Consider the following 27,584-nt stretch of genomic DNA (forward strand, 5'->3'; position numbering starts at 1 on the left):
GGCACTCCTGTACAGTGCAAGGAGGGTCCCAAGGCCTTGGGCCATCTTCAGTTGCTTTCCCAGACCACAAACGAGCAGCTGGATGGAAGTGGAGCAGCCGGGACATGAACCAGCACCCCTAGGTATCCTAGCATTTGAGGGGGAGGATTAATCAATTGAACCATTGTGCCAGGCCTGATTGTTATTTTTAATTATATTTTATGCTACATTGGTTCATTTTCTTTCTTTTCCTACATATTTATATATCAGAAAGTTAAGCCTATAGGAGTGAAATGAATTGTACTAACTTGAGGACAAATAAGAGGAGGGGATATAAGGAGCAGATGATCTCCTGTGCATATGATTCTGTGTCATGGGGGAAAATAACTATAATAAAATAAATTAATATAAAGTTTTATGAATGAATGAGCTTTAAATAGAGAAGAAAGGACCACATTGCTGGGTCAGTTCTGCGGCATAAAAACAGAGGACTTTCAAGCCCAGCGTGATAGCCTAGCGGCTAAAGTCCTCACCTTACTTGTGCTGGGATCCCATATGGACGCCGATTCTAATCCCAGCAGTCCTGCTTCTCATCCAGCTCCCTGCTTGTGGCCTGGAAAGGCAGTTGAGGATGACACAAAGCCTTGGGATTCAGGTTCCTGGGCCCCTGCCACCATGTGAGAGACCTAGAAAAAACCCTGACTCTTGGCTTCAGTCTGGCCCAGCCCGATAGTTGCAGCCATTTGGGGAGTAAATCAAAGGATGAAGGATCCATCCATCCTCCCTGTAACTCTTTCAGACAAATAAATAATTGTGTTTTTTAAGGTTGCAATCATAAAAGTAATATTTTAAAGAATCAAATTCCTATATCTTAGCAATTTAGATACTAGAATTTTTTTTTTTTAATATTTTGCGGGCTGGCCTTTGCTCAACAGGTTAGTCCTCTTCATTCTCCCTATGGCACTGGCATTCCATATGAGCACCAGTTCGAGTCTCAGCTGCTCCACTTCACGTCCAGCTCTATGCTTTATGGCCCGGGAAAGAAGCCAGAGGATGGTCCCAGTTGTTGGGACTCTGTACCCACATGGGAGACCTGGAAGAAGCTCCTGGCTTCACATCAGCTGAGCTCACTTCCAACCCCTTACTGGCAGCCTTTCCAAACCAGCATTTTATTTGTAGTAGCCTTTTTGTACATTCTGTCAGATTTTTCAACATTGTGGTCATTTAGTGAGTAAGCCAGCTAATTGAAAGCCTTCTTTCTAGATCCTGGCACAGTGGCCTGGTGGCTAAAGTCCTCGCCTTGAACATGCCAGAATACCATAGGGATGCCAGTTCTAATCCCAACATCTCCACTTCTCATCCAGCTCCCTGCTTGTGGTCTGGGAAAGCAGTAGAACATGGCCCAAAGCCTTGGAACCCTGCACCCGCATGGGAGACCTGGAGAAAGTTCCTGGCTTCTGGCTTCATATCAGTGCAGCACCGGCCGTTGTGGCTACTTGGGGAGTGAATCATCGAATGGAAGATCTTTCTCTCTGTCTCTCCTCCTCTCTGTAAATCTGACTTTGCAATAAAAATAAATAAATCTTACAAAAAAAAAAACTCTTCTCTCTCTCTCTCTCTCTCTCTCTCTCTCCTTCTCTCTGTAAATCTGCCATTCAGATAAAAAATAAATAACTCTGTTTTTAAAATAACATTTCTGGGAGTAGCATACTGGTGGCTAAATCCTTGTCTTGAATGTGCCAGGATACAGTTTGGGTGTCAGTTCATGTCCTGGCTGCTCCACTTCCCATCCAGCTCCCTACATGCAGCCTGGGAAAGCAACAGAGTCTAGGAACCCTGTGCCCACGTGGGAGACCCAGAAGAAGGTCTTGACTCCTGGCTTAAGATAAAGGCGGTTCTGGCTATTATGGCCACTTGGAGAGTAAGTCAACAGATGGAAGATCCTTGTCTCTTTATCTATAAGTTTGCCTTTCAAATAAAAAAAAGGGCCCGGCGGCATGGCCTAGCGGCTAAAGTCCTCACCTTGAACATGCCAGGATCCCATATGGGTGCTGGGTCTAATCCTAGCTGCTCCACTTCCCATTCAGCTTACTGTTTGTGACCTGGGAAAGCAGTCCAGGACGGCCCAAAGCTTTGGGACCCTGCACCCACATGGGAGACCCAGAAGAGGCTCCTGGCTCCTGGCTTTGGATCAGCACAGCACCAGCCATTGTGCTCACTTGGGGAGTGAATCATCGGACAGAGGATCTTCCTCTCTGTCTCTCCTCCTCTCTGTAAATCTGACTTTGTAATAAAAAATAAATAAATGTTTTTTTAAACTAAAAGAAATAAAGAACGAAGGAAAAGACAGACAAAAATGAGGCTGTAAGAGGACAAAAAATGAATCAAGGGCGAATCTGGGCCTGGAGGTGAGCTACTAGAAGGATGGCTGGCTCCCGAGACAGACAAGGTTGCGGGTGGAGCAGGCATGGAGTTGGGGTTGACTCACTCAGGTCTGAGAGGATTCTGGACGTGGAGCCGGCAGGTCCCAATAATGACAGCGATGACCATCCTTGAAATTGCAGCCACAGAGCTCACCCTGAGCTGGACCCTTCTCCAGGACCCGGTGTGTTTGAGCTCATGGAGCCTCATGCAAGCCCTGTGACATGGAGGCATTACCCCCATTTTTCAGTTTATGGGATCTGTGCATCAGAGGAAGCCTGGGCTGGAGACATCCACAGAGGGTGTGTGGGTGGAGGAGTGGGTGTGACAGTCCAAAGAGCTGGCTCAGGCACTGCCAAGCCAGAGAAGATGAGGAACAGCAGCAAGGAGAAGAAGAGCGACAGCCGGGCAGGTGGGAGGTCCTCCAACAGCAGGTGTCCCAAGAAGTTGAGCACAGAGAGTATGTGTGGAGGATGAGGTCACAATACAGGGAGAAGGCTCTGGGCTGGATGGGCCTTGGCCACTGAATTGTCACACAGACTTCAGCCTCCCCATCGACATGGTACTTCATTAGAGAATCCCCAGCTAGGACACCCCGGGGACATCCCAGCTCCATCTGCTCAGACCAGGCTAACCACCCCAACCTTGCTCATCTTCTCTTGCCCCTGCCCCTAACCCCACCCCACCGCCCAGCACATACCTCGCAGAAATGTTCCTGGCTATAATCTGTTGGTTTTTTGCCTCCCAAAAATTCCCTGCGTTGAGCCAGGCAGGGCTGGAGGGTGCTGTATTACTGTAAATACTTATCCCTGTCCCCTGGGGTTCACCTCTAGCCCTGGCAGGATGCTTAGCTGCTCTCCCCTCTCCCAGGTTCCTGGCTCAGGTCCAAAAAGCAAGTAGGTTACAGCTGCAGCTACAGAAAGCAAAGGGGCTGTCCGTTAACCCTCGAGGAGCCAGAACCTAGCAATGGTTTTCCAGAAGAACGATGGGAGCCACAAGGTTTCACAATGACCCCAGCCCAGCCAGGAGAGCCCAGACAGGACCCAGAAAGAATTAACAAGGGGTAGCTGGATGAATGTTGGAGCCCTCTGGTGGAGGGCGGAACTGAGCCAAGGAGGCCATAGAAAGCCCGGTGCAAGGAAGGACGCTGTAACGATTAGAGTAAGGGGTTCAGGGATGGGCAGTGTCCAGGGCAGGCTGGGGCCAGAGAAAGGCAGAGCTGGACAACAAACCAGTCCAGAGGGACCCAAGCCCTTTCCTCAGAGGCCAGGCCTGTGAGCTGCTTCTCGTGAGAAGGGCTTGTCATAAAATTGCTTGCAAAATGGTGCTCCTTCTCCTACCTCTGAAACGCTCACTGCACATGCGCCATGGAAAGGCTCTGTTGGGAACCGGTGTGCGATCTAGTGGGGGAGATGCCCACATCCCCCATCAGAGCACCTGGATTCAAGTCCCAGCTCCAACTCATGAGAGCCCTGGGAGGCAGCAGGATGGCTGGATAAGTTGGAACACCACCCACACAGCAGACCCAAACTGGGTTCCCAGTTTCCTGGCTCCCAACTTTTGGCTTTGCCCAGGCCAAGCATTGCAGGCACATGAGTAATGTGTGTAGGTCTCCCTCTACCTCTTAAATAAATACACTCTTTTTAAAGATTTATTTTATTTTTATTAAAAAGTCAAACACACAGAGAGGAAGAAAGACAGAGAGGAAGATCTTCTGTCCATTGATTCACTCCCCAAGCAGTCACAATGGCTGGAGCTGCGCCAATCCGAAGCTAGGAGCCCTGAGCCAATTCCAGGCCTCCCACACCAGTACAGGGACCCAAGGCTTTGGGCCATCCTCGACTGCTTTCCCAGTCTGTAAGCAGGGCACTGGATGGGAAGCAGGGCTGCTAGGACACGAACCAGTTCCCTGGCTCATGCAAGGCAAGGACTTTAGCCACCAGACTAACATGCCAGGCCCATCAATACACATTTTAAAATATATGTTTTTATTTGAAAGGCAGAGAGAAGGAGAGATAGACAGCCAGATCTGAGCCAATCTAAAGCCAGGAGTTAGGAGCTTCTTTCCAGTATCCCACGTGCATGCAAGGAACCAAGGAATTGGGCCATCCTCTGCTGATTTCCAAGGCCATCAACGGAGAGCTGGATCAGGAATGAAGCAACTAGGACACAAATCAGGGCTCATACAGGATGTCCGTGCTGCAAGGTAGAGGATTCACCTGCTAAGCCACCAGGGTGGTCTTAAATGCACTATTTTTTAGTTTTTGCTCTATTTTTAATATTATTTACATGGTTGAAAGAGATGCATGCTTATGAGGGCCTCAGATGAGGGTGGGGAGGATCAAGCTATAGAGGAAGGTGGGTCAAATATTTCAATTTTTAAAAATTATTTTTTTTATTGGAAAAGCAAATTAACAGAGAGAAGGAGAGACCAAAAGAAAGATCTTCTGTCTGCTGGTTTATTCCTCAAGTGGCCACAATGGCCAGAGCTGAGCTAATCCAAAGCCAGGAGCCAGGAGGTTCTTTCAGGTCTCCTGCACGGGTGCAGGGTCCCAAGGCTTTGCACCGTCCTCGACTGCTTTTCCAGGCCAAAAACAGGAAGCTGGACGGGATGTGGAGTGGCAGGGATACAAACCAGCACCCATATGAGATCCCAGCACATGAAAAGCAAGGATTTACTCACTGAACCATCCTGTTGGGCTCCCCAAATATATGTTTTTTAAAATGTATTTATCATCAGCTGTAGGCAACTACTTAGGTTGCCTTCTACCTAGGCCGTGTTACACTGCTGGGAAAAAGCAATCAATAGGTGGCGGGCATTCTGGGCATGATTAATGCCAAATTTGTGTTAACTACACCAGTATGCCAGAATAGCTGAAAAATACATACATAGGGAAAGTGGAGAATACTGGGCTGGGACACGCCACCCCAGCTCCCAGGCACAGGTCTGCAGACGGCCCAGGGAAAGCGTCTGGGAACGTGTCGGAGCGGGAGCAACTGAGGACATGTTTGACAGGGGAGGAATGAATCTTAGAGTCTTCTTTTTTTTTTTAAGATTTATTTTATTGTTATTACAAAGTCACATACATAGAGAGGAGGCGAGATAGAGAGGAAGTGGAGCTGCCAGGATTAGAACGGGCAACCATATGGGATCCTGGCACGTTCAAGGTGAGGACCTTAGCCACTAGGCTATGCCACGAGGCTCGAATCTTGGAGTCTTCTACAGACGGGCCACTGTTCTCTCATGTAGGTGAGGAGCTGAGACCAGGTGGTTAAGAAGGGTGAAACCAGAAAGAATGCCAGCTCCCACACAGGTGGGAGACCTGAACTGGGCCAAGTAGCATCACCCGCCACCCGCCAGCAAAAAAGCTGGGGCTGAGGGACATGCCTGTCTAGACTAGGCACCAGTACCAGTGTTGGGACAGGGAGGTGGGCCATGTCAGGCTGGATTGCAGCACCCGCTGGAACCATCACCACTATGCCCTGGAGTCAGCACTGGCATAAAGTCAGAGGCACGAGCCAGCTCCTCTGAGGTGGAACTGACTGCCCACACAGCCCCACGGTTTCTCATGCTCCCTTCCCATGGGGCCAGCCTTCCCCCTTAGAACAGGGCTTCCTCACCAATCCCAAGGAAGAAGGAAATGCCATGGGTTGCTATGTGGTTTCTAAGTTAGTGAAACTCCAGCAACCCACCAGCTGTATGTGAGACAGATGGGGGAGCAAGGAGTCCTCGTGTGAAGGGCCGGAGCTGGGACCAGGCTCTCACTCCAGTTACCCCATCCCTGGAGAGGGGCGAATTTTGTAGAATTAAACACTTGGCTATTGTGACAAGAAGACTAAAGAGCAGGCTGGGTGTGAGCTCGCACACCTGGGAGAAATCGAGGAATGTACAGATTGTTGACTCAACTGGCTAATCCTCCACCCCCAAGCGATGATGTGTCCCAGCTGTTCCACTTCCCATCCAGCTTCCTCTTTATGGTCTGGGAAAGCAGTCAAGAATGGCCCAAAGCCTTGGAACCCTCCACCCATGTGGAAGACCCCAAAGAAGCTCCTGGCTCTTGGTTTCAGATTGGCTCTGCTCCAGCTGGCCATTGTGGTCGCTTGGGGAGTGAACCTGTGAACGGAAGATCTTTCTGTCTCTCCTCTCTATAAATCTGCCTTTTTGACAAAAACAGATAAATTTTTTTAATAAATAAATCTTTATAATTAAGTAAATTCCCAGGGATGCCAACAACAAGCAGCGCCCACAGGCTGTCCCCTCCCTTCCCCCCCCCCCAAAAAAAAGGTTCCCACTGTGCAAAAGCCAGACAGACCAGCTCCCCACCTGCCTCCCTGAGTTGCCAGCACTTCAGAAAACAGACCAAGTTCTCCAGCCTCTCTAGAAACGGGAAGGGCAAGGGAAGTTGCCCCCTACTCCCCAGCCACGTCCACAGGCTCTCTAACTCCAGCAGCTGGGCACAGTCGCTTCTCCATCTCCTCAAGGGGAGTCCAGCTTCTCGCGCAAACCCTGTGAACCCCAGCAAGCGGCAGCTCTTCCCGCCTGGTCCCCGCCCCTCCCCCTACCCAGCCGCCCTCCAGCTGCAGCTCTAGCCCTAACTCGATTGCACTCAGTTAATCACAGCGTGTGTGCCGGGCGGGCGGGTGAGGCCAACAGGCGACCTCCTCATCAATTCCAGCCCTGGTCAAGTCCGCCATCAGCACTGGGGCTGGCAGGAGGCGCCAAGGGGGCGGGAAAGGGGGGCCAGAGGGCGGGGGCAAGGTGGAACTCTCTAGAAAAAAAAAAAAAGCCGACAGCTCCAGAGCCTAAGGGTGGGTAAAGAATTGTAATTGACAAGGTCTGGGGGATCTTGTGGAATGATGGGGCGACCCGTTGGCCTGTCCCTGGTACCTGCTGGGCTGTGTAACCTTGAACAAGTCACGTGAATTTCAGCCTCAGCTGGTGCCATTAGCTTCCCTGGGTAGTTACAGATAGGAAATGAGTGCAAGTCCCTGGCTGGCACCAAGGAAGTTCTCAGCTGGTGGGGCTCCAAGCAGGGGTGCAAAGCTATCAACTGGGAAGTGGTCAAGAGGGCAACCTGGGTTAACCCAGCGCCTGGAAGCTTGGATTTTCGACCTGCAGAGGGTGGAGTTGCTAAGATCGAATGAGAAAATGCAAGCTTGAAGAGCGTGAGGCCAGCGACGAGCTCTCACTCCTTCTGCACCACCCCTCGGCCACCTTCCCCGACCTGGGGGGAGGCACTCCAAAGCTATGAAGGATGACTAAGAGCGTTGATTCCTCTCCCTGTAAAGGAAAGTGGGCGCGTGGCACCAGATAAACCACAGCCCCAAGCATCGCACACCCCACCACCACCCCCCTGAGGCCTTTCCTGGGCATCCAGCTGGACCGGTTCTAGCGTGCCACGGTAGGAGACACCTAGGGCGGCGGGCGCTGAGGCCGAGGAACGCTGGTAGCCCAGTTGCGAGTCGCCCTCCCCTTAAAGCCCACCTACACAGTTGCCGCGCCTGCTCGGCAGGTCTCTAAGAAGAACTGAGTAGGACCCGACTGAAGCGCAACTCCACCACTCCCTGCGTCCTCGGCTTCACTCTGGAGTCACTGCTTTCATGGGAACTCAAGAACAGGACATCCACTGGAAGGAAATAAAACTTAGCCGGGCCTCGGGCAGGGCTCGAAATGGGACCTGACTCACCTGGATCCGCTGTGCCGAGGTTGGACGCAGCGTTCGAAACCCAGGAACTCGTTTTTCCCGCGGGTGCAAACTTGAGCACCCAGTGTCCGCTGACCAAGAACAGCCTTGGATTGGCGTCGATTGCACCAATCCGATTTTTTGAGCTGTCCCTGGCCATGGGCAGGGGACGCGTGCCTCCTCACTGGTGTACGCTGCACCTCCACGGCGCTCCCAAACGCGAAACAGCGAGCTAGTGCCCTGAGAGAGGCGTTGGGGACCCCCGGCTGTGACAGGATCTAACCCCCAGCTCTCTATCACCCCCGGCCTGCGGTCTAGCTCGCTGCGTGACCCGTCTGGCTGAAAGGACCAGGAGCTATGTGCCCTGGTTCAAATGTGCCGGCTCAAATCCAGGAGGCTTTCCGGGTGGGGATTTAGGCAGCTTCCTGACTTTCGCCTACCTGGTGACACCCAGCTCAGAGTCAGGTGCCTTGCCTCTGAAACCAAACTCTGAAACCAGATGGACTTTGGTCTTCTTTTTTTTTTTTTTTTTTTTTTTTTTTTTTTTGGAAGGCAGATAGAGAGGAGAGACGGAAAGATCCTCCATCCACGATACACTTCCCAGGTGGCCTCAGCTGAGCTGATCCAATATGAAGCCAGAAGTCAAGAACTTCTTTCAGGCTTCCCACGCAGGTGCAGGGTCCCAAGGCTTTGGGCTATGGTTGACTGCTTTCTTGGACTGTAAGCAGGGAGCAGGAAGGGAAATGGAGCAGCTGGGATGCGAACCAGCACGCATACGGGATCCCCTGGTTACTAACCACGCCCTGGGTGGGTCCTCAGGACAGCTGCAGCCCCCCTCAGGGCTCCAGTGTCTCCTTGAAGAGAGGAGACAAAGAGATCTCCGTGCTCTGTGCTCCGTCTGGATAGGGACGGAAGTGTGGCAGAGACCTCAGTCTCACAAGCGGAGTCAGGGAAGAAGCCAGCTCTTCTTTGTGGCTTGATCATATGCCAGGGCGTGCTGTTTCTAACTTGAATCTGTGGAAAGGCTGAAAGCCCAAGACAAAGGAGGAGGCTGCGGACCACCAAAGGGGTGGGTTCCCTGGCTCCACGTGGACATTGCCTCTCCCTTTGGGGGTGCCCCGACCCCTCTGAAGTACTCTGAAGAACGCTAAGTTCAGCTTGTAGACCTGGGAATGCTAGCAAGACCTCCCAATCAGGTCTCCTCCCCCTATGACCACGGCAGGCCAGGAGCCGGTGTTTTGTGTCTGTGACCCACCAGGAAGCTAAGAGTCAGCATCGAAATTCACGAGGGCTGAGGGCCCACCCAGCCCAATCACCTCAGACCCCTGTCCACTCTCAGCCTCTGCCCAGATCCCTGCCGGTTTTTTTTTTCTTTTTTGTATTATTCTTATTTAATTATTTAACTGGTTTAAAGGGAGGGTGGAAAAAGAGAACCGAAACGTCTTTGTTTTTTAAATTGTGGCTCCCACATACCAGGGCGAAGATGCTATGCCGTCTTTCCAGATCCCAGGACACCGCTACATTCCGCCTCGGCCTGCAACCTAGTCCCATTTCTGTTTCCTGTTAATGTGCACCTTGGGGGGTGGGGGGGCAGCAGGTGACAGGCTCAAGGTCGGCTTTCTGCCATCCTCAACAAGCAGATGAGAATGTAGAAATGTTTTAAATCAAATCATCTTCATATCCCACAGGCCCTTTGCTGTCTCGCACTCCCTCGCCACAGGAGCCCCAGGATGGCTCCAGGGATACCCACACCAAGCGCCAGGCATGCGCGCCCCTTGAAAATCTACCTATCTGTCAAATGGGAACAACATGAGAAGCAAGTGGGCGCACGGCTGCTCAGCCTCGGCGGCTCCTGGGGGGAAATGAGAGAGCAATCGTTGTTACCGATAATCGCGACAGCTTCGCTTTCAGCGGAGCCCCTGGGACCACGTTCATCTGCGCAACCCTAGCTCCCGGGATCCAGCGAAGCCCGCGGGTCTCCACCGGAGCCAAAACCTAGTAAGGGGCTCTAACTTGCTTGGGGCGACTCCAAATGGAAAAAGCATCCCCTCGCTTCCTCCTTCTCCACCAGTGTAGGGGGCGAGACCGGGACACTGTGGCCAGGAGGAGTGGATCTTCTTGTAGGCGACCAAAAATAGTAACCCCAAGGCGCAGCGGCCCAGGAGTCCTGCTTCTGCACCAGCGGCCTCCGTGGGGTGGGGGGTGGGGGAGAGAGAGAGCGCGCGCAATAAGGGGTCGGGGCGGCCCTGGGGCCATGCGGGGGCGGGGCGGACCCCCACGTGCGCTGCCTGCAGCCGCTTCGCGGAGCCCTTTGTCGCGATCAGCCGCGTTCGTGCGGCACTCGGCGGCTTAAAATAAAGGCAATGTTCCCAGCCTCCCTGCGGCTAAATCGGGCGCGGGTGCGGGGGTGGCTAGCGAGCCGGGCGGGAGCGCTTCTCCCGGCCTTGCCTCCCTTTCTCACCTCCTGCCTCAGTTTACCCCCTCTGCTAAAAGGAACCCAGCCTCACGCAGGCGGAGAAGCAAGAAGGAAGGGGCCGGGGTGGGGGGCACCAGCTCCCTGCCTCTGCAGCTGCAGGTGCAAAAAGCAACCACGCGCTGCAGAGGGGCCACCCAGGAGGCGGTAGCGGGGAAGCTGGACACCCTCCCTTCCCGCCCACAACCTAAAGTGTTTTTATTTCTAAAGGGACGGGTGCAGAGGCGGTGGGAGAAGACAAAAGGGAGACTGAGGAGATTGGGGGGGAGGGGGCAGGAGGGAGCCTGATTCAGACTCGGAAATGGATGTGGAGCGTGGAGGCCTGACACCCCCACGCTCAGCCACGTGTGCGCGCACACAGGCGGCCGCCGCAAAGCCGGAACCTCCCAGCGGGGGGTGGGGGCAGCAAGCGGGCCCCACCCCTGGACTGGGACGGGTGGTGTTCCGACCCAACCTTGACCGTCCAGGAGACCCTGAGGTCGATGCTGGAGGTTGGGGAGCTGCTCTTCAAGCGCACCTCTGGAGGCCAGCGCACTGGGTCCCTGCCGGTGACCCTGCCAGCTAGGAGAAGCAGGCGTGCCCCCGCGTGCACTGGCCACGTGTGCCCGTCACTGGCACCTGGTGGCTGATGGCCAAACCCCAGGGACTTCCTTCTACCTACCTCCATTGGCAACCGGGCTGCTTAGTTGGGGAGCCTCCAAAACCCTCTGCAGAAGGGGAACAGGAAACAGCGAAGCCCCCTTCTCCCATCCCCATCTCCAAACCGCACCGTCCTCCCCCATACACACTGTGCGGGAAACTCCAAAGCCGGGGGCTCAGGATCCCGGGACCTGAGTCCAAACTCTGGCCCATCGCAAGTTCACTCTTGTCTCTCACCTGCATAAGGGGGAAGCAGGTCATGATCCTAATTCCCAACAAAGGGATTTCAGCATCGCCCTGGGAGGCCAAGAGGGAAAACACCACAGTGCCTGTAACCTCCTCAACTGTCCTCCGTTGTCAGCTCCTCCGCCCCACTCTCAGCCCCCCTAGTCTCTACTGTAGGACTACACTCGGCCCAGCTATGGCAAAGCTACCCTCTGTACGAGGTGGGGGCGGGGGTCCATCTCTCCGGAAATGCAACATTGGGATCCAAGCAGGCCTAAGGACGGAGCAGGGGCCGCTGGCCCAGTGGCAGAGCTGGGGGAAGGGAGAGGAGGGGAGGGGAGAAGGGGTTTGCACCTCCCAGATATGCACCTGCCAGCCCTGAGTGGGAGTCGTGCAAGAGCGAGTTTGACAGGCTGGGAGGAGAGCTGTCGGTCTGCCTGTCTGTCTGTCTTCCACGTGGAAGCTGGGGGTGGAGCAGGAAGGGAGATAGGGGCTGCCTCACTTGTCAGAATTAGCAAGTTCTGAATGTTGGGCAACATGGAGCACAGGCACACGCGTGCACCTCCAGCCAGACCGTCACCTGCGTTTACACAAGCCCCACAGCGCCACGGAGCATGCCCACACTCCCCATCCCGCGACCCATCCCCGCAAACCAGGTCCCCTCACGTCGAGACTGGCAGCAAAGCCAGCTGGCGGTGAGAGCACTCGGCCCCGCACGCGGGCACGTCCGCGGTGCGCCAGCCCTCTGGGTCGGTTCCAAGTTGGAGCTTCTCACGTGAGGCCCAATGTGTCATTTCCAAACAGAAGGAATCCAGCTCCCTGCCAGCAGGGGGGACGAGCAGGGAGTGTGGCTGGGTGGGTGAGCGCGTGGGCTTGTACTGGGGGAGGGTGTGTGCGCAAGGGAGAGCAGGCATGTGAATCCCGGGTCATGTGTGTTGGGGCATGTTGAGCACCTGCTGGGAGCAGGGAAGGGGGAAGCACTGGATGCCTTTATGAGGGTGTGTGCCGCTGCGTCTGTGTGCGTGGGTGTGGGTATCTGTCTCCCTGCCTTCTTTCCCTTCCTGGACTTACAGCCTTCGTGGACCCTCCTTCCCCATGTCCTGCCTCCTCCCTCTTGGGGTGCAAAGTGGGTCCCCTGGTGGAGGAAGGGGGCATGCTCCAGGATAATCCAGCCCCAGATGCCGCCTGAGGCTTCCCTCAGCTCCCCCTCCCTCCTTTCTCTCCCTCTCTTCCTCCCTCCCTTTCCCTTCCTCCCTCCCCCCCCCCAGGGCTGGCGTGCCAGGGGGTGGGACATGCCAATCACTGGCTGTGCCTCTCTCGCTGCCAGCACAGGGTGCAGCTCCCCCCGGGAGCCAGGTGTTTGGGTCCCAGGAGACGCTGCCGGCCCCCCGAAAAGCAGTGTGGCTGAGGATCCTACAGACCCCTCTCCCGGCCCCATGGTGAGTAGCCCTGGGAGGGCTGGGGAGGGGCTCGGCTGAGTTGGGTGGGGGGCAGGGTCCTCGGAGTAAAGCAGGGTGAGACAGAAATGGAGGTGGACTCCAGAGGGGGGGGCATGCAGGGAGGGGTCTCGAGGCCAAGGGGTGCTGCAGTGTGGACACTGGCTGCTCCAAACGTGCTGACTTGGAGTAGATACACTGATGTTTTTCTGGGCTTCGGCTAGCAGAGAGGATGGAGACATCCCCTCCCTTAGGAAAATGAACCTGGATCCCAGAGGCTGCCACAGAGCAGACAGACCCCCGGCAGGCCAGTGAGGAGGACAGGGGTCCAGTGGGCAGTCTCTGTGCTACCACCATCCTGTGGGAGGTTGGCCCCCACTTAATTTGGGTACCAGTCCCAGAATCTCCTCCTCTCCTCCCTTAGGGCACCCTGAATCCCACCACCCCCATCCACCTTCAGCCCCCACAAGATGGACTGAATCGGGCTGCTGGCCAGATGGACAAGCTGGATGCCAAGGTGGGTGATGGGCCGGAAGCCATCAAGAGACCAGGCAAAGAGCCCCAGGGCTCTCTGGGGCCAGATGAGCACAGGGATGACCACAGCAGCTGGGGAGCGTGGCCCTGACACGTGTGGGAGCCAGGCAGCATGGGGGACCGTGTTCTTAAGACCTCAGGATCCTGCAGGACAGGTCTCTGTCCTACCTCCAGGTGATCCATGCCACTCACGGGTACCTGTGTCCAGTGTCCATCCCAGTGCCCCCAGATGCCACGAAGTAGGGATTGGCGAGGGGCCAAGGGCTTTGGGTTCTTACGGGACTGCCATCTCCCCAGCTGGCAGCTGGGAACAGGACTCTCAGTTTGCCCAAGGCCATTCAGGCATGTGCAGCCTGGGGTCCTCAGTGTCTCCTCACCCCTCCCACCACCTGCACACGGGGGCCGCTCAGCCAGGCAGCCAGAAGGAATCAGGCAGTCTCACACAGCAGTCTCCCATATTTGCTCACTGAGAGGGTCCGAGGAGAGTTCTTTGCCCTCTGACCTCAGTCGCTTGGCAAGCTCTCTGAGAAAGGAAGAGGAGGAGATGCTGAAGATGGAGCTGCTGGCTCCCCTACCAGGCTGGACACTGGAGGCCTGGGCACTAGATTCTCAAGTGCAAAGGGGAGTCCAAAGAAAGGGCTGAGCAGCGCTCAGGTCTGACCCAGAAAGGAATCTTCCCATTGTACAGATGGGCAGAGAAGGGTTGTGCTCAGGACCAAAGAAGGAACATGGCGAGGCAGGGGGAGGGGAGAGTGTCCAGTTGGAGCTCAAATCCTATTCCGCTCACCCCCAGCACAGCATGAGCAGGAGGATGGGGTGGCACAGCAGGAGTGCAGCACCAAACAGGAGGCAGGCAGGAACGCGGCTCCCCCGGCAGGCAGGCAGGCAGGCGGGCAGGCGGGCGGGCGGGAGAGGTGGGTGACTCGTGCTGGGTTTCTGTTCTACTGTGGTGCCATGGTGATGCCTACCAGGATGGGGGAGGGAGGAAGAGAGAATAAAGGAAATGCAGAGGGGAGTGCAAGCAGCGAAGAGCCAGGGCACGTGGGGAGGAGGATGGGAGGCCTTGCAGAATGAGACCTGCGGCCTGATGGCCCACAGCCAGGCTTTGGCCTGGTGTGGCTCAAGTCGGGGAGCTGGTTCAGGTCTGTGCTGGGTGAGCAGGTCTGATGGAGAAAGGTCTTACGTTACCTCTCCTGTCCCAGCCCGGCAGTGTGTTTCTATAGCATTTAACTGATGGCTACTGCCCCCGCTCGGGGCTGGCTGGCACTACCAGTGGAGACTGGAACCTGAAAATGTGAGGGATTCCATTTATTTAGTCGCTCATTGCCAAGGCCAGGCATGAGCTGGCCTGAGTAAGGAAGTAAAGGCCTAGACTGGGTTAGACCTGGCGGGACGGAGGCCCTCGGAGCTCAGCTTTGCATAACCTCTTCCTCCCGCCCCATGGCTGTCCCTTTTCCCCGGCTTTTTCTGCAGCTCTAGGGGCCAGCATTACAAGGTGGCTCCTCTCCTCCCTCCTGAATTTCAGGCCTTTGCCACCCCCTCTGTCTGTATACCCACCTTGGCAAGGTCCAGGAAGACCCAGTGTTCAGGAATCCCTCTCCCTAACTCTCGCCCTCCTCCCCCAGCAGCTCTCCTCCTCCCCCCTTCCTCTCACCAGCCAGACCCCCAGCCCCTGGGGATTGGTCCAGGCCGCCGCTGGCAGTCAACAGTCTGGTCTGCTACAGGCTCTGACCTCATCTTTTTAACCCTTTGGACCCAGGCTGACTTTCTCTTCCCGCACTTGAATGACAGGTGCACGCAGAGGCCAGGTCTGTCTTGTCACCTCACTAGCTTCCCTGCAGCCAGGGAAGCAGAGTTTCCTGGGTCCGTTTCACAGATGGAGACACTCTGGCCTGTTTTGCTCCTGGGCTCTCACACTAGGCAAGTGTAACATACAAGAGAGCAGGTCCTGGTTGGTTGAGGGGATGTGTGTGTGTGCTGCAGTGAGCAGAGGACCCCTGGCCCATGCCTTAAGTCAGGCAGAGCCCCCTAGGAACACCTTCATCTATGTATTCCACACATACTTCTTGAGCAAGTACTGTGTGCGAAGCCTGGGGGAAAGCCGTGAATGAGGCTGGATTGATGGAACTGCTCCCGTGTAGAGACACTAGGAGCTGGTGGGCCTTTCCCCCGGCACTGGCGTCCTGTGTCAGAGGTGTCATGATGCTGTCACACACACAGAGAAAGAAGCCAGGCTCTAGAAGGGGAAGAAGAAGGACTTAGTCCTCACTGCCGGCTGATTCCACCCAGGGTTTGGCCAAGGGAGTTGAGGTGGGCACTCCTCCAGGAGCAGCTTATAGGCAGGGTCCCAGAGACCGGTTCCAGAAACAGACAGCCTGAGTCCCAGTTACTCAGCTGTGAGGGCCTTGGGGTCTGCATGCCTCAGCTGCCCCCGTTAGAATCTGAGGACGTTGAACCCGCCTCCCAAGCACGGCTCATGGGCAAATCCTACAGATGAAGCTTAGAGCCACAGTGTCAGTTACTAATGATAGCTTCAGGTGCCTGATAGTTGTCACAGGGAGGCCACGTTCCAGGGCAGAAAAGCACTTCCTGTTTCCTTGACACCCTCCAAGGATGATTCCTAACCCATCCCCACGACACCTAGGATACTTCACTCAGTAACCCACGCGTCCTCACGCACCAACACGCACCTAGGCATCACCAAGAACACTCAGCAAGACAAGAGCCTGAAGCCAGGGATTGCCCTGCGGATCTTCCCCCATCGCCTTGACTGCTACAGACTAGGGCCTTGCCCCATCCACATTTGTACGAAACAGGCTCACAGCAGGTGCAGCCGCAGGCCTCCTCTGAGCCAGGTGGCAGTCCCCAAGCAGAAATTCTCATACCACCACTGATCCCTGGCACCCAGTTCTCAGCCCAGGGCAGGTCCACCCCTAGGAGCATCAGCCACTGCATTCCTGCACATTCATCATCGTGTCAGCCTTCTGACAGCCTTGAACAGGAAAAAAACACTGACCCCAAGGCCACATGTCCAAGAAGCATCTTCTGAGCTCTGTCGCTGTCCAAGACAGTGGGGGCTAGGACAAGGGTCCCTGCCTCTGACTGTGGAGGAGAAGCCCAGGAGAGCAAAGATGGTCTGCGTGGGGGCTGCCTTTTTATTTATTATTTTTTGTTTTAGATTTATTTTTATTTGAAAGGCACATTTACAGAGAGAGAAGGAGAGCTTCCTTGTGCTGATTGACTCCACTACCCCTTGAATCTGAAAGCAAGAGCTTCCTCTAGGTCTGCCATACGGGTACAAGGTCCCAAGGCTTTAGGCCAGCCCCTGCTGCTTTTCCTAGCCCATAAGCAGGGAGCTGGGGCTGAAGCAGAACAGCCAGGACAGATGCCCATCTGGGATGTCAGTGCTTTTGGCTTTAGTCTTTAAACTGTCATGTCTGCCCTTTGGGTAAGGCCCACGGGGCGGAAGTCCAGCTCACCACCAGAATCTGTACCCCTTGGCCTTCTCTCAGTTACCCCTTGGAACTCCCATAGCTCATAGCTGGACGCGGGTGGGCTTGGCCAAGGACAAAGGACACACGTGGAAGTCAGTGGCCTGGCCGCAGCATTCCCTGGAGAGAAAGGACAATGATATACATCCTGCCTGGCGTACAGAAGGCACCATTAAAGGTGGTTACAAATACGACTGTAAAAACAGGAAAACCTCGGCACTGAAGAGCCCGGGGCTACTTGTCACAAGTCTCCCTGCACACGTTCCATCTTTTCATACTCTTTAAATTATTGATTTGCAGTGCACAGTGACAAAGAGAAGAAAAAAGGCAGATAAGTCTTCTCTTCTCCCCCCGGCCACCCCTGCCTGATATCCTCAGAAGTCAGGGCTGGGCCAGGCTGAAGCCAGGAGCCTACAACTCCATCTTGGTCTCCCACATGAGCAGCAGGGACCCAAGCAGCGGGTCAGCTTCCGCTACAACCCAGACTGCATTAGCAGTCAAACAGGTCCTCCAGTGACCCAGGCAGCAGCGTAACATGATGTGCCACAATGTCTGCCCCAGAAGCATCTTATCCACCTTTTATTTCATTTGAAAGATAGAGTGAGAGAGAGAGAGAGACTCTGTGTGTATGTGTGTGTGTGTGTGTTCACTACCCAAATGACCAAACAACCAACTAGGGCTCGCCAGGCTGATGCCAGCAGTCAGAAATTCCACCTCTGTCGGCCACATGCATGCAGGAGCCTAAGCACTCGGACCATCTTCCACTGCCTTCCCAGGCACGTCAGCGGGAAGCTGGACGGGAGGTAGAGCAGCTAGGATGCCAACTGGTACTCTGGGATTCAGGCAACCCAAACAGCAGCTTAACACACGGTGCCACAGCATCTTTTTTTTTTTTTAAGATTTATTTTATTTTCACTGGAAAGTCAGACATACAGAGAGGAGGAGACACAGAGAGGAACAACTTTCGCCCATTGATTCACTCCCCAAGCGACCGCAACGGCCAAATCCAAAACTAGGAGCCAGGAGCCTCTTCTGGGTCTCCCATGCAGGTGCAGGGTCCCAAGGCCTTGGGCTGTCCTCAACTGCTTTCCCAGGCCACAAGCAGGGAGCTAGATGGGAAGCAGGGCCACAAGGATTAGAACTGGCACCCATATGGGATCCCAGCGTGTACAAAGCGAGGACTTTAGCCGCTAGGCTCCCATGCTGGGCCCATCACAGCATCTTTACATTCAGCCAGACCAGAGCCTCCAGCCGGAGACTACACTGGGCAGAGACCGCTCTAGTCCCTGGCCTGAGCCTACATCCCAGCCCCAGGGACACAGCATAAACGAGCTGCCTCAAGAGCTGGGTCTTATGTTTAGCATGTGGAGATGTTGGTTGCAGAACCCTGGTGAGGTCTCCCAGATGCCACAAAGGAACAAACTGGGAAGCCAAGATGGGCTGAGGCCGGGGTCTGGACTGGAGGGAAGGGACATGGTGGGAAGCGCCCAGGTCACGGCTCAGGATTGGAGCTGGGAATGGTAACATCTGCTTCAGAGCTGGGCCCCTGGAACACTGCAGCCCCATTGGCCAAGACTGAAGGGGGGCAGGGGAATGTCAAGTGTCGTGATCCCCGAGGGTCACACAGCTAGCAAGGGGCAGGGTCGAGCTTCAAACCCAAGGCCCTGGTCCTAGTGCCATGACTAGGGTGAATGCATGAGGCACACACGGTGGGACGGAACCTCAGAGGGGAACTCCGGCCGACACTGCAGCACGGCAGGTGGAACCAGCGTCCCACGGGAGCTCTGCTTCCAGTTCCTGCAGCTCCCGGGAAAACAGCAGAAAAGAGTCCGACTGCTTAGGACTCTGCCACTCACATGGCAGACCAGGCTCCTGCCTTCAGCCTTGCCAAGCAATGGTTGTTGTAGCCATTCAGGGAGTGAACAGGATGATGAAGGATTCTCTCTCCCCTTATCTCTCTGTAAATCTTCTCTTCAAATCATCGTTAACAAAAGAGGGACACACCAAAACAAACCAATCAAGGGAAATACTATTACATACAATATAGTATTTCTTTTTGTTAAAGATGTTTTTATTTTTACTGGAAAGTCAGATTTACAGAGAGGAGGAAACACAGAGAGGAAGATCTTCCATCCACTGATTCACTCCCCAGGTGGCCGCAATGGCTAGAGCTGAGCCCAGCTGAAGCCAAGAGCCAGGAGCTCCTTCCAGGTCTCCCACACAAGTGCAGGATCCCAAGGCTTTGAGCTGTCCTCGACTGCTTTTCCAAGCCACAAGCAGGAAGCTGGATGGGAAGTGGAGCAGCTGGGATACAACCCAGTGCTCATATGGAATCTGGCACATGTGCAAGGCGAGGATTTTAGCCACAAGGTTACTGCACCAGGCCCAATGTAATATTTCTAAAAATCAAATCACAAACTGCAGTCCGTGGACTAGCTATCTGTTTTCGTGAACAAGGTTCCACTTTGCATCTGGGGCCAGGATTCGGGCGAGGCAAGTGAGACAGGGCACCCTACCTACCGAGGATCACTTTGCACTGATTTCCCTCTTGTAACATACTAGATGGTAACACTACTTTCCTGTGGCTGGTGATGTGGCACAGTGAGTTAAGCCACTGCTTGCAATGCCGGCATCCGCTTTAGGAAGCACCAGTTCAAGTCACAGCTTCTCTATTTGAATCCAGCTCCTCCCCGCTAAGGCTCCTGGGAAGCAGGGATAGCCAGAGATGGTGGGCTCTCGCTACCCATGGTGGGAGACCAGGATGGCATTCCGGCTCCTGTCTAGTCATTATGATTCTTTCAGGCAGTAAACCAGCAGAGGGAAGATTTCTCTCTCCCTCCTCGACTGCTTTCCCTGGCCAAAGCAGAGAGGCTACAAACCGGCACCCATATGGGATCCCAGCACATGCAAGACAAGGACTTTAGCCACTAGGCTACTGCACCAGACCTTGAAGCTTCTTTTTCTTTCCTTCTTTTTGTGATATGAGAGGCAGAGAGGAAGACGGAGCAGCTATCTGGTGGATGCCTCCCCACGGCCACAGGGTTGGGCCAGACCAGAGCTTAGAACACGATGACTGGGCACAAGTTCCACTTCCTCCTTTCCCTGCTTGATCTCCTGCAGACTTTATCGCTTTGCCGAGTTTCAACTCGCTCACCTGTAACATGAGGGGGAACCCACTGCCTAGAACCTCAATGCCCTTCAGATTGAATAAGACGGTAGCTCTTCTCAGGGACCCCTGAACAGCATCGGTGGGCAGCCTTGGTTGCCATTGTTGCTGTTCCTTTCTAAAGCAAGAAGCAGTCCTGGGAGGCAGGAGGCATCCCCTGTGCCACACATCCTGAGGGTGCACCAGCTCCTGGAGGCTGCTGCTTTTCTGGACCCATACAGTCCGCACCGCAGTTCCTCGAGGCCTTAGCTAATGAACGAATGGGCTTTGCCCCATCTTTCAGTTGAGGAGGCCGAAGGATCCACCACAAGTGACCATCACACAGCCAGTAAACAAACAGCAAGGCTTGGCCTCCAGTCCAGACACTCTGACTCCACACTGCGGGTTTTTGATGCGTGTCCTGGCCACTCACCACACAGTGAGGGCCTTGACCGCCAGCTGCAGCCCTCACTCCCTGCAAGTACAGCTCTCCAAGGAGATGCCCAGACTCCACCATCTACCACAGGCCCAGCGCCAGACTCTGTCTCAGACCGGGTCCCCAAGGCACACCAGGGCTTGGCGGGCGCTCACCTGACAATATCTCCCCTGGAGAATGGAGGGGGCCTCCCCACCTCCACAACTTCTCGAAAGGGACAGATGGCTGCCCAGAACAGGAAGAAACCTCTGAGTCACACAGCAGTGGGGCCTGCACCCTCACCTCACTCTGACTTCCTCTGGCTCCAGGGGCTGCGGAAAGCATCACCACGAGATGGTAGCTAAGACCCCTGGCCTGACTCCTTAGCAAGCCCTAGTGCCTGGGCCAGACTGCAGGTCCCAGACACTTCCGGGGGAACTTGTAGTTCCCGTTGCTGCTCCCTCCCCCACTCCACGCACACACACAAACACATTCAGCTGGGGCCTAGGAACAGCGTGGGGTGAGGGAAGGGAGCCTCCCACGCCCCATCTGGACCAGACCCCCACGTAGCCGGGAGCTGAGGCCCTCCTCCCTGCTGCCCGTTTTTGCTCCAAACCCCTTGCCACCCAGCAAGCACCTGAGTCCAGCACAGCTCTCCCTGCTATCCTCACAGAGGGTCCAATTCGGACCCCAAACATCCCCTTCCACCCCCCCACGCATGCGCAGAAACACTTGTTCGCCTGCTCTGCCCAGCTCCGCTCTGCCGCCCTTCTTCCCCTCAGCTCACCCTGTTGGATGGACACAGGAGCTCCACTTGCTGGGGGGTGCTGGTGCAGCACCTGTGTCCCCACGGCCAAACCCTGTAGCTTGTCAGCGCCAGGGCTGCGTGCTGCAGAGAAGGGGCAGATCATAAGATCTCTTCCTCCTAGACACGTGTGCCGGTTCAATCAGAAAATCCAGTCAAGCGCTTAGCGCCCAGTCTGGCTGGAGAACACGGTCCAGCGACATGCTTTGAAAACCTGGCAGGGCCAAAGATGTACAATGAACCTCCCAGCCCCTGCCAAACGAGTCAAGCCAGATAGGAACTGGCAGTAGCAAACCTGGGACTCAAAGCAGGAGGAGGGCTCAGATCTCAAGATTCCAAAAGCCACTGAGCCGCGGCCAGGACACCTGCTGCCACTGAAGCGCTCAGTAAGTGGCTGGGGAGGGGAGGCAGTGAGACGGGGATGGCGGGTGATGCGAGGCCCTGAGACATCAGAGACCCGCCCTCTCCTTTCAGGTGATGCCCCTCCTCTGAGGAAGCCCTGTCCCGCGACTTGAGGAAGGGGCCGCGCCCCCCAACGCCCCCCAGCTGGCCACCATGAACACCTCGGCGCCCCCTGCCGTCAGCCCCAACATTACAGTCCTGGCCCCGGGAAAGGGTCCCTGGCAAATGGCCTTCATCGGGATCACCACGGGCCTCCTGTCCCTGGCCACGGTGACGGGCAACCTGCTGGTGCTCATCTCCTTCAAGGTCAACACGGAGCTCAAGACGGTCAACAACTACTTCCTGCTGAGCCTGGCCTGCGCCGACCTCATCATCGGCACCTTCTCCATGAACCTCTACACCACCTACCTGCTCATGGGCCACTGGGCCCTCGGTACGTTAGCCTGCGACCTGTGGCTGGCCCTGGACTACGTGGCCAGCAACGCATCCGTCATGAACCTGCTGCTCATCAGTTTTGACCGCTACTTCTCAGTAACCCGGCCCCTGAGCTACCGTGCCAAGCGCACCCCTCGCAGGGCAGCCCTCATGATTGGCCTGGCCTGGCTGGTATCCTTCATCCTCTGGGCTCCGGCCATCCTCTTCTGGCAATACCTAGTAGGGGAGCGGACGGTACTGGCTGGGCAGTGCTACATCCAATTCTTCTCCCAGCCCATCATCACCTTCGGCACAGCCATGGCTGCCTTCTACCTCCCGGTCACAGTCATGTGCACTCTCTACTGGCGCATCTACCGGGAGACGGAAAACCGGGCGCGGGAGCTGGCGGCCCTGCAGGGCTCTGAGACGCCGGGCAAAGGGGGCGGCAGCAGCAGCAGCTCTGAGAGGTCGCAGCCCGGGGCCGAGGGCTCCTCAGAGACACCCCAGGGCCACTGCTGTCGCTGCTGCCGGGCCCCCCGGCTGCTGCAAGCCTACAGCTGGAAAGAGGAGGAAGAGGACGACGAAGGCTCCATGGAGTCCCTCACATCCTCGGAAGGTGAGGAGCCCGGCTCCGAAGTGGTGATCAAGATACCCATGGTGGACCCCGAGACGCAGGCCCCCACCAAGCAGCCTCCCCGGAGCTCCCCAAACACGGTCAAGAGGCCGACCCGGAAGGGGCGAGACCGGGCCAGCAAGAGCCAGAAGCCCCGTGGCAAGGAGCTGGCCAAGCGCAAGACCTTCTCGCTGGTCAAGGAGAAGAAGGCGGCTCGGACCCTGAGCGCCATCCTGCTGGCCTTCATCCTCACCTGGACACCATACAACATCATGGTGCTGGTGTCCACTTTCTGCAAGGACTGTGTCCCCGAGACGCTGTGGGAGCTGGGCTACTGGCTGTGCTATGTTAACAGTACCATCAACCCCATGTGCTACGCGCTCTGCAACAAGGCCTTCAGGGACACCTTCCGCCTGCTGCTGCTCTGCCGCTGGGACAAGCGACGCTGGCGCAAGATCCCCAAACGCCCGGGATCTGTACACCGCACCCCCTCCCGCCAGTGCTGACGGCCCCTCGCCCTCATCCCTCCACCCCAGGGAGAGCGGCCAGTGGGAAGCGGGCAGGGACTGTCCTCAGCCCCAAGGCCCAGCTCAGGCCACGCCGGGAGTTCAGGCCCCTGGCATCACCTTCCTGGACAGACTCACTCACTCTGCCAACTTTCCAAACTTTCTGTTCCCAGGTGGGTGGGGGAAGGGGAGTGTTGAAACCTGGGGAACTGGTTTTTCTATTCCCGGCTGGGTGGAATGGGTTCTTCACTAGGAAGAAAGCCCGGGCAGGAGGATGCAGGCTTTAGGCTCAAGTCAGCTTGCGGGCCTGGAGCAACAAAATGAAGGTTATAGTGGGCCTCGGCCCCGGAATGCGGTGGGAAATGGCGCCCTCTGGGAGTCACTGCTGGGAACTGACAGCCATCCCGAGGAACGCTCATCAGACACCTCGCAGGGTCTTCCGCACACTTTCCAGGATCGTCTATCTTCCCAAGGAATGTCCCCAGAGCATGCCGAGACGGACGCCCCAGCATCAACAGCACGGTGACACCAGAGGGGCCCGGCTTGGCTAGTTGCACAGTCACATCCCAGGCAGCGGCACTGCCCCCCACGATGACGTCATTTCCCTGGGAGTAGACGGTCAAGGCTGTCTGCCACCTGGCCCCATCCCGGAGTAACATCAGTCCCTCCGTCCCGGCTCACGGCCACCCCCTGGCTGGACCTGCTTTGTGCAGCTCCAGCCAGGTCTCCCGCATGCTGCCTGCCCTCGGCCCAGCCCACAGGTTCTGCCCTGTGCGCACCCCACTCCCACCCGCGCATGGCTCCCAGCTCTTCTCATCTCCAGGCTCAGTCCGGCCCCAAGTGTTCTTCTCTTCCCTCTTCAGCAAGTGCTGAGCCTGTGAATAAAGCCACATAGCCCGCGGGCACCTGTGGGCCTTCTTCCAGGTGTGGACTCCAGGTCCTGGTCTGAGGCTAGGGTGGAATGGGGGAAGGAGAGGCGAGGATGGTGACATGTGGGCCGCCGCCCTGAGGTGGACACACGGTGGGCAGCCCTGAGGTGTTGCGTCTACCACAGCCCGTGGGCCCCAGCACCCCAGAGCCCTAGCTCAGGTGAGTGGGGCTATAAGAGGCAGACCTGGCTCTGGCAATGGTGGCTGCTCTGGGGTCCTCTGACACCCAGGGAGTACAGGGCTGCTGCCTACCCCATGTGCAGGTCAGGAGACTAAGGCCCGCAGACAGGACAGTCGTTGAGGTCCACCCTGCCATGCCACACCCAAGCTACCAGGCAATTGGCAACCTCCTGACCCCTGAACTGTGAAAGTGAGGGCCTGGGCTCCTGGGGCCAAAGAGCTCCATCGAGGTGTGAGCCTATGATGCTTTGTGGATAAGGAGTCCCCAAAACCCAACTGAAAAGGAACCTAGAGACTCAGGGGATGCCAGAGCCTGGAGCAGGAGTGAAAATTCCCAAGCTCACCCCTGATTCCCATGGGACGCACAGAACAGTTTCCTGCTGTGAAAGAACACAGACTAATAAAACAGCAACAGCAAAAGGTACACAGAGCCAAGTCCAAGAGAGCCTTAGCCGGCTTCCAGGCGTCCGCTCCGCACAGGGCCCTTCTCACAGCGCTTGGCTTTTCCCAGCGACGGTGCACGGCCACCTGTGAGCCACAGGGTGTGCCCGGCAGGTGAGAAGAGAGAAACAGCCCTCCAGGACTTAGGGAGGATTTGGTGCTCTCTCCCAGGAGCCAGGCAAGGGGAAGCCTTTGAAACGCAGCTCCTCAGAGCTGTAGCTATCATCTTTGAGTTCGCAGGAGTACCGAGCAGTGGCGTGGGTATCTGGGAACACGGTGGATATGTATATTCTTGGGGTTACCCCAGAAACGCTCAGGGTAGAAACTAGCCTTTAAAAAGAAAAGATTTACTAACTTGAAAGTTATGGGCGGGGGCTGGGGGGAGACAGAGAGATCCTTCATCCACTGGTTCACTCCTCAACAGCCAGGACTGAGCCAGGAGTTTCTTCTAGATCTCCCCTGTGGGACTTGGGCCATCCTCAGCAGCTTTCACAGGCCATTAGCAGGGAGCTGAACCAGAAGTGGAAGAGCCAGGATTTGAACTGATGTCCATGTGGGATCCCAGTACCACAGGCAGAGGCATAACCCTAAGATTTATTTGATGGTTTGAAAGGCAGAGTTACAAAGAGAGAGGGAGAGCATGAGAGAAAGATCTTTCATCCTCCAACAGCCACAAGGTCAGAGTTCGGTCTTGCGCAGGTCCGGAGCCTGACACTCCATCGAGGCCTCTCATGTCAGCATCAAGAGCCCAACAACATGGGCCATCCTCCCCTGCTTTCCCAGCTGCACCAACAGGATCAGAAGTGAGGCAGCTGGAATTCAACCCAGGGCAGTTTTATCCACAACACCAGTACCTCCAGCCACCTGCTTTGCTAAGCATTCCTGGTGATTCTCACACGCGCTAAAATTTGAGAAACACTGAACTAGAGGATGAGGTCCTGGATGAGGCAAAACCCTCTCAATGGGAGGAGTAGAAACTCACTAACCCCCGCCCCTCACACATACAGCTAAGGGGACTCCCGAAGCCTGTGGGCAAAGGCACCCCACTGAGAGGTAGCCAGGCAAGGCAGTACAACTCGAAGGGGAGGATGCTGGGACACAGTTACACCTTAGCACACCCACGCACCCTGACGGTGCTCCGACCCAACACACCCTCCCTACCAGCACACCTGAGGGTCCTGGGACACAGCCACACCCTCTCCCACCAGCTTCTCATTCACAGCGAAGGACTCTTCCCTTGCCAATGCTCCCTCGGGTCCTGGGCCGCCTGGAGGCGATGTGCTCTGCTCAGTGCTGGAAGCGTAAAACCACGGTCCAGGGAGGTGGGCGGATGGAAGAAGCTGAGCTGCACGGGGGAAGAGCTCTTGTCATCACTGTAGACCCAGGGTTGGGGTATGCTAGTATTTAGACCAGGAAGGAGGCTGGAGACTCACACTGTCCCTGACTTAGAAGCTGGTCCAACCTGTCTTGTCCCTGGGCACACAACCTTAGCCACGTGATTTACTCTCAGTGTCCCCATCCCTGAAAGGAGTTAGGAGGAAGAGAAAGTGCCACCATGGCTGGGTGACCAATGTGCCCACAGGACAAGGCTGCCATAAGGAAAGGCTGGGAAGCAGGTCAGTTTCAGACACAGCAGGAGCTAGGAAAGCCCAGGATCGTGCTGCCCACCCCCACCTACTTGCTGACAGGAGTGTGGAGGGAGTAAGCCTTGGTGGGGAGTGACATGCAGTTAGGTAGGCCTCTGTAATGAGCATCCTGCAGACCCAGCTACCAAAAAACAGAAGAAATGACAGGCCCCATAGGGAGAGGGTGACTGGACGTGACATCGGTGCGCCCTAGCCACAGCACTCCTCCCACAGAAACAAGGACAGTTTCATGTTAGAACAGGAAGTAAGGGGAGGCCGTGGAGCCCCTGTGCGTGCCACTTCCTGACCGACCATTCCCACAGGCCCGGAAGGAGGCGGGCAGGCAGGGACCCAGCTCTCCCAGGACTCCCACCTGCTTTCCCACTGCGCCATCTGCTGGCAACCAAAGGACTTGCTCTTCCCAGAAACTGCTCTGGGGTGGCCAGAGCTAGCTTCCCAAAAAGTACCGCCCCAGGACCAAATGGTGGGGCAGGTGTTCGTGGTCACCCCTATTCCCAGACCTCAGCAGGGCCCCCAACAATCAGCTCCCTTAGTTACTACTGCAAATCTGCAGAGACAGTTTCTGCCTGTCTGACCAACCTCACCAGCTGGGAGGCGGGGCTGGGGGAAAGTGGGCCGTCAGGGACAGCCCCACCCTCTGCCGGGACCTCCTCCTGGTTTCATTCCTAGGGACACGGCTCAGGTTTCACAGCGCTTACATGAATTCAATGGAAACTTCAGACAGACACCTGCTCTCCACTGGGGCATAAAAGCCCTTGAATGCCCTGGTGCCTCACACCAGTCTACGGCTCCGAAGAGTGTGAGGCTAATTGCTCAGGAAATCTCTGATTTTAGCACCTTCTAGGTTGCCTAGCTCCAGGAAGCAGACTGTTCCACCAAACCTGCCTGGAAACATCACTCGCCCTTCCCTCTCCCGGTCGCATTGCCTCTCTTTGTCTTCCTGACACCCTGACTAGCACAGCTGGTCAACCCACAGCCCTGGGAGCCAACCCCAACACCCCCTCTACTCCCCTGGTCCAGTCTACCTCAGGACTAGCTCCCGCCTTCATCTCATTCCCTCCATCTGTGCTGCTACCTTCCAGGGACCCAGGGCAAGCCTCCGTCCTGAACACCTGCAATCCTGCCTCAGTCAGTCACACACCTCGGCCACTGCAGAGAGCAGTCACAGCCCACACGGCTCTGTCCTGGGAACATTGCATGCGACTT

At 56.0% G+C, this 27,584-nt stretch overlaps 1 protein-coding gene across 2 annotated transcripts; it reads left to right on the forward strand.

Moving 5' to 3' along the window:
- Positions 1–12,521: 12,521 nt before the first annotated feature.
- Positions 12,522–23,182, forward strand: CHRM1 (cholinergic receptor muscarinic 1). Of its 2 annotated transcripts, none has more exons than XR_005884075.1 (2): positions 12,522–12,860; positions 13,282–13,377. XR_005884075.1 is itself a non-coding variant. In XM_040981869.1 (2 exons), exon 2 carries the CDS (start codon positions 21,803–21,805, stop codon positions 23,180–23,182), a length of 1,380 nt encoding a protein of 459 aa, XP_040837803.1. In that variant the 5' UTR covers positions 12,532–12,860; positions 21,722–21,802. The 2 variants fall into 2 exon arrangements, 1 of the variants encoding a protein (XP_040837803.1); XM_040981869.1 differs by lacking the exon at positions 13,282–13,377 and adding an exon at positions 21,722–23,182 and having other exon boundaries at positions 12,532–12,860.
- Positions 23,183–27,584: the final 4,402 nt, after the last annotated feature.

Source organism: Ochotona curzoniae, unplaced genomic scaffold (assembly GCF_017591425.1).
Source record: "Ochotona curzoniae isolate NIBS_2020 unplaced genomic scaffold, NIBS_Ocur_1.0 contig_3527, whole genome shotgun sequence".
In the NCBI taxonomy this organism is placed as follows: Eukaryota; Metazoa; Chordata; class Mammalia; order Lagomorpha; family Ochotonidae; genus Ochotona; species Ochotona curzoniae.

Coding starts and splice junctions, on each gene's coding strand:
- CHRM1 (XM_040981869.1), top strand. CDS start 21,803: ATGAACACCTCGGCGCCCCCTGCCGTCAGCCCCAACATTACAGTCCTG.